The sequence below is a fragment of the Gavialis gangeticus genome, unplaced genomic scaffold, assembly GCF_001723915.1.
Source record: "Gavialis gangeticus isolate Ggan-Ray unplaced genomic scaffold, GavGan_comp1, whole genome shotgun sequence".
Taxonomy (NCBI): domain Eukaryota; kingdom Metazoa; phylum Chordata; order Crocodylia; family Gavialidae; genus Gavialis; species Gavialis gangeticus.
This window is the reverse complement of record NW_017729025.1, coordinates 23,187,655-23,193,241: the sequence shown is the minus strand read 5'-3', so window position 1 is coordinate 23,193,241 and position 5,587 is coordinate 23,187,655. Positions and strand designations below refer to the sequence as shown.

The 5,587-nt window shown below is 34.0% G+C and overlaps 1 protein-coding gene across 2 annotated transcripts; it reads right to left on the bottom strand.

The window, feature by feature from the left end:
* Positions 1 to 682: 682 nt before the first annotated feature.
* On the bottom strand, positions 683 to 4,811 carry RD3L (retinal degeneration 3-like). Of its 2 annotated transcripts, none has more exons than XM_019518494.1 (4): positions 4,543 to 4,811; positions 3,564 to 3,650; positions 2,641 to 2,946; positions 683 to 1,836 (listed from the first exon to the last, which is right to left on the bottom strand). In XM_019518494.1, the coding sequence occupies exons 3-4, from the start codon at positions 2,937 to 2,939 to the stop codon at positions 1,539 to 1,541; spliced, it is 597 nt and encodes a 198-aa protein (XP_019374039.1). In that variant the 5' UTR covers positions 2,940 to 2,946; positions 3,564 to 3,650; positions 4,543 to 4,811; the 3' UTR covers positions 683 to 1,538. The 2 variants fall into 2 exon arrangements, with proteins under 2 accessions (XP_019374039.1, XP_019374038.1); XM_019518493.1 differs by lacking the exon at positions 4,543 to 4,811 and adding an exon at positions 3,830 to 4,298.
* Positions 4,812 to 5,587: the final 776 nt, after the last annotated feature.

Genomic DNA, 5,587 nt, shown 5'->3' with positions numbered 1-5,587 from the left:
ACTTTCAGGAAGTTTTCTTTAGGCTGTCTTGCAAAGTACTAAATGAAGGGAGGTTGGTATAGATAGCTTAGCTTTTAATTGTAAATTTGAATTTCAATTACAAATATGTATTGTATTCCAGTACTTTTAAACAAGGCTTGTGCTTTGTATTTCCAAAGATTAGTGTTTTTAAGAGCTATAATGGTACTGTAAGCCTAGCTTCTTGGGAAAGCTTAATTTGCTCAAACTTCACTGTATTGTATTGTAAGCAGTTTTGTGGAAGGAAGTGTGTTGACCTGAAAATCTAGGGACATTTCTCAGATTCATTTATACTTTTTGTCCAAGGAACTCTATCAAACTGTCTCTGTATACTCTTAGAAAATAATAGGGGGAAAAAGGTTTTCTCTGTACGATACTTTATGTATCATACTTTCTGAATAGGATGTTTACAATTGAGAGACAATTCTTTTATGGTCTAAGATTAAAAAGGAAAAGCAAGTTTGGAGTCAGATGGTTTGTGGAACAGAAAGAGGCACGGATCTTTTTTCTGTAACAGAGGCGAGGCACAGTTGCAGCAAATGTGGGTCCTGGCATCTGTTTTCATTGATTTTTCTGCTCTAGTTGTGCCAGTTGTGACCACAGCTAGTACGTGTTAGTTAAGTCTAATACAGCTTTTTATTAGACCTCAAAGCAGCAACAGAAATCAAAATGTTTATACTTTTTAATTTTAAATAACCAAGTAACCTATATCCTCCCAGAATAATGCTTGACTTGTTTATCGTTCTACAAAACCCGATACTGTAAGATACCAAAGCATTGAGAGCTAGTTCAGAATCTGGGTTGCAGGATAATTTCTCCCAGTAAAAGGCAAGAGGTGAAGGTAATGAAACGCTGTTGTTGGATATCTTCAAGGAGAGAGAATGAACCATTAAAATGAGGTAAATATCCAGATTGTTTTCATTCACTTCATTAGCGTCATAGTGTTGCAGCCTATGCAGAGCACAGTTCAGAAAACTAACCATTTGTACTGTATGTTATACCTTTATTAGACTTTTTCCCTTTCACAGGTTCTTGAATTTGTTAAATAGTAGTTCAGTTAAAAATTTTTCTCAGTTACGTTGAATATAAATTGTTTACTATTTTAAAGCATCCATCTCACACTATAAGTTTCCTTTAGAAGCTAAAAAACTATATGTAGATCACAAAGTAGAAGTCCCTGCTAACACATTGCACAGTGATCATATTCCAAAATATGGAAAACAACTTGAGCTTGTTATAGTACATGCTGTAAGTATGGTAAGAAAACAGGATTGTTTCAACACTTTTTATAAAAGTTTAGGTACATTTTTGGTGAAAAGGTTCCCATAAACACAATATCGTTGCGGGAATAAGAATGGTAAAAATGGGATTATTCTAATTCTTTCAGATTTGTAAAATATATGTAGACTATAATGAGGGATTTAAAATTCAGACCTTGCAATAAAGAGGAGAATGTTATATTTCTTATTTCTATATGTCTCTAGACTGGAAGAGAACTGAGAACTGGCTGAAGAAAAAACTTAACTTGTTGGGTAATAATGTGGTAGGTTCCAGATTCTATGGGAGAAAGTAGGAAACATGCTTTGTGTGTTTTTGTCAACATAACTTGAAACTGTTGGGATTTCATCTTTGTCCGATTTGTTAGAGCTGTCGCTAGATGCAGTAATGTGTACAGAACAATTTGTATTCCATACATCTACTAGTTGCTCTTGTTGGTTTTCTCTCTCAATAGTAGTTAGAAAATCTTTTAACACTTGCTTGAATATGTAGACTATTTCCCATGGTAAGACATCATTTTCTGCCAAAACTTCACGAAATCTAGAAACAAATGAGAATTGAAATCTGATTTCAGTGCTTGACTCTTCTATAAAGGTATTCCTGCTCTTGTTTCATAACCTGTGTTATAGTCGCATTTGCTCTTCTCATATAAGAGAGAAAGAAAAGCTCTTACAATGCATTTGGTTGCAAGGCAAGTGTTAAGAAGGATAGAAGTTTTTTTTTTTTGTGTTGAGCCATTTGGCTAAATTGATTTAAGATGACTTTTGCCCTCAGGTATTTCTGGGCTTAAAAAGGAGCATAAGTTTGCTTTTGGGTTTTCTACATAGTGCTACAAGGCATATATAATTACATAAAATATACTAATTAGGGGGGTTTATGAAATTCTCTTTCAACAAGGAAAAAAATTGATTTAAAACACCCTTCAGTTACATGAGCCAACTTTGAGAAACTTAATTTTAGTCTCTACAAATTCTGAGAAGTCTGACTTTGTTTATACAGTATTACATTGTTAACAATCCTGTGGTCGTCAGGTAAATGAGAGGAAAGCTGATAACGTTTAGGTATGGAAGTCTAAGTATTATAGATGCTTCTTGTTTTTCTTGTTTCATCTCAAAACACAGGGGTAGAAGCTGTTTTCAGTATTTCACATTATGAAATTTCAGGCTATTTCTAGAAGAGCTGTAGGACACTAAAGCTCTCCATTTAAATGCCCAGTCTGTTTGGTTTTGGGGGGAAAGGGGAGGTTGGAATCACAGCCAGACTTAATTAACTCTGAAGAAGAATAAGGGGGAAATTATTTTTTGCTGTTAAGTGAAAATTACAGTAATTGTAAGGAGAAATTACCTGCTGAGGACAGTTCCAGTTTGACAAGGTTGAATTTGGGAGCAAAGAGCTTCAAGCTGCCTTTGTTCAGTAGCTGGGATTGTGGCTTGAGGATTTTGATAGTTCTTCAGCCAGTTGTAATCCACGCTGGTTTTCTGGACTCTTTGTTCATTTTCGATTTCTTGCACTAATCTTTCACGCTCTTTCAGGTGCCATTTCAATTCCCTCAGCAGGGTCTTTGTCACTACTTCTGAGCCAGGGTATTGTGTAGGTTTGTAGGAATAGTTTTTGGGCCATTTCATCCAGCCAAAAAGTGGCATTTTTAAGCTATGAAGAACCATAATGTTTAATCGTCTCATAAACTGTAATGTTGGCCATTTAAGATATGAATGGAAAATCCAGAAAGTATTCAGTGTATTTATGATATAGTTGTGCATATGTTCAGTGGTAAAATATTTTGCTGTGCAACTTAATTCTCAAGTCCAAAATCAGATCTGACATACACTTAATGTTTTATAAAGATTGAAAGCCTGTTGTGGCACTTAATGTTTGTGTTTTATTGGATTAATTAAATCATACAAAATTATAATGGTATTTGAAAATACGTTGTTAGAGTAGAAAATATCCTTTGATAAATTGCCATGCTGAAATGCTGTAAGTATGCAACTAGCAAAATAAACTTTCCCATTGAAAAAAAATTCTCTAACAAGTAAACTATAGTTGATCAGTTTTTAGAGAGAGTGAATTTCTACATTTTCCATTCTTGAAAATTCTTATCCTGTTAATTTTTAATAGAAAATTACGCATTAGTCTCTGGAAGAACAGCATAGAAATCTAATGGAACTAGACTCCAAATTACAGATTTTTTTTGTGTGAGTGTATTTTATAATTATACTTGCTACAAAACAATATACAAATTTAAGTGAAATAACATCATACTGTACCTTTGTGCTTGTCTGTGTTGTAAATGAGTCTTCTTGAGTTGCAGGTTGTTTATTCCAGCATATCTTGTTTCCAGGCTGTTGTCACTGCTAAAAAAAGATGTTTTCTTCATTTACCTACTGAAACTTTACTTAGAAGAATAACTTTCTGAACTGAGGGGATCTTGAATTCTTTTGTTTCTAAGGGCATTTAATATTGTAGCATAAAGAAATCCTTTTAACCTAAGAAGTATTCCCAAGTACTTTCCATAAAGTCCATTAAAATCTACCTTTTGAATTGAGTTCCACCTATAGCAGCAATTAAAACAAAAAAGATGGTAACAATTTCAGATGTTTGTTGCTAAATCCATCCAAAGATATTGGTAGCGAGATGAATAATGATAGTCTGAAGCAGCTACAGATGTGCTCCTAGCTTAAGTTAAGACTGTCGCATGATGTGATGCTTGGCTGTGCATAGCTGTAGGTCACAGTTTAGTGCTGTATTTTTATGCCCGTAGAGATCTAAAAATAACTACGTTGCTTTTATTGTCTAACTAAACTTTCAGGCTATTTAAGATGTTAGAAGATTTTTCCTGTTGTTTGAGTGGGGGGAAATGGATCAGGCTTTTCTCTGTTAATTTTAAGTAGGTTACAATAATCCTTTTCTAGTGAGAGATGTTGTTAAAGTTCATTTTAGCAAAGGCGCAACAATAATGAGCTATTAATAAGGCTGTTGAGTGAAATTTGTGGCTATGTTAAATACTTTTCTTCCTAATGAAGATCATCCCTCTCATAGCATTAATTTGTTTCATTACAGTTCATAGCTGTTAGCATTTTTAATTGATATTTAATCTCATTTATTAAATGAGATTAAAGAAACAACTTTGCAGTGCCTACAGGATGTCATGAAAAAGGTATTAATCTAATTAAAGGGATGGAAGAATAGGATAAATAATAACAAAATAAGGTAAAACTGGTTTAAAAAAAGAATTTTAAGTCTTACCATAGACTACTTTTCTTTCAACTTGATGGTAAATCCTTGCTGATTTATTTTGGGGATATCCACTTTAAGATTAATTTTCGGGGATAGCATGGTGCATGCTAAAGGTCGCTGTAGCAGCCATTTTCCATTCCAGTTATCTGGTCTCTTCCTATTAATCTAAAGAGCAGGCATGATATATAAAATGCCTTCTGTTCAGCTCTCTGCTGTTTAAGTGACTATCTTTTCTCCTTTAAGGATTCTTCTTTCCTACTTTTTGTCTCCACTGTTAGGTTGAACTGTTGGGAGAACGGGTTGTGTAAACTGTTTTAGATGTCATGCAACATAAAGGATGACGTGAATGGCTGTTATTAAAGCTGATATTACTTATACATTGGAAAAATTCAGATGTCAGTATTAATCACCTTCAAGTGGAAGGTTTTCACAATGCATTTTACATGGTACTATAAAAAAGGAAAGGAGCTGGGCTTACAAAGACAGAACTGTCCTCACAAATTTTCAGATGAAATTAAAATGTTTCTTGCCACTTCTTTTCCAGTACAGTTAGAGTATTGCATCAGAAAGTAAACTGCTGTACAATATATGGATAATTTAATGCCTTTTAAAAAGCAAGAAGGTACATACTGGAAGGTACATCAATTTAAAAACATAATGAGCAGTCATGAAAATATTATATCTATAGTTGCTTGGTTGCATTAATTTTAAGGCAGTGGTTCTCAACCTTGTTAGAGGCAAGACACCGTTGGAAAATGCTGGCTTTTAAGTTTTACTTGTATTTTTCCATAGTTGGACAACTAGAGCAGTTTTTCTTTTGCACAGGACTCAGACCAAAACAGGTCAGAATGTTTTTAACACTATGGATTTCTGTTTGAAATCTCTGGGTTTATCTTGTGAATCATGTTTGCATACCTAACAGTTCTAACACTGCACGACACCCTGTGACACTTTTCAAAAGATCTCAAGGCACCCCAAGGTGCCACTGCACCATGGTTGAGCCATCACTGACTCAGACCATTAAAATATTAAGTAATTTTATATTAATGTAAAA

Excerpts from the sequence above, each read along its gene's own strand:
- RD3L (XM_019518494.1), bottom strand. The coding sequence starts at position 2,939 with ATGCCACTTTTTGGCTGGATGAAATGGCCCAAAAACTATTCCTACAAA. Across the intron at positions 1,837-2,640 it reads ACTGGAACTGTCCTCAGCAG|ATTTCGTGAAGTTTTGGCAG; the intron begins GTAATTTCTCCT and ends ATTTGTTTCTAG.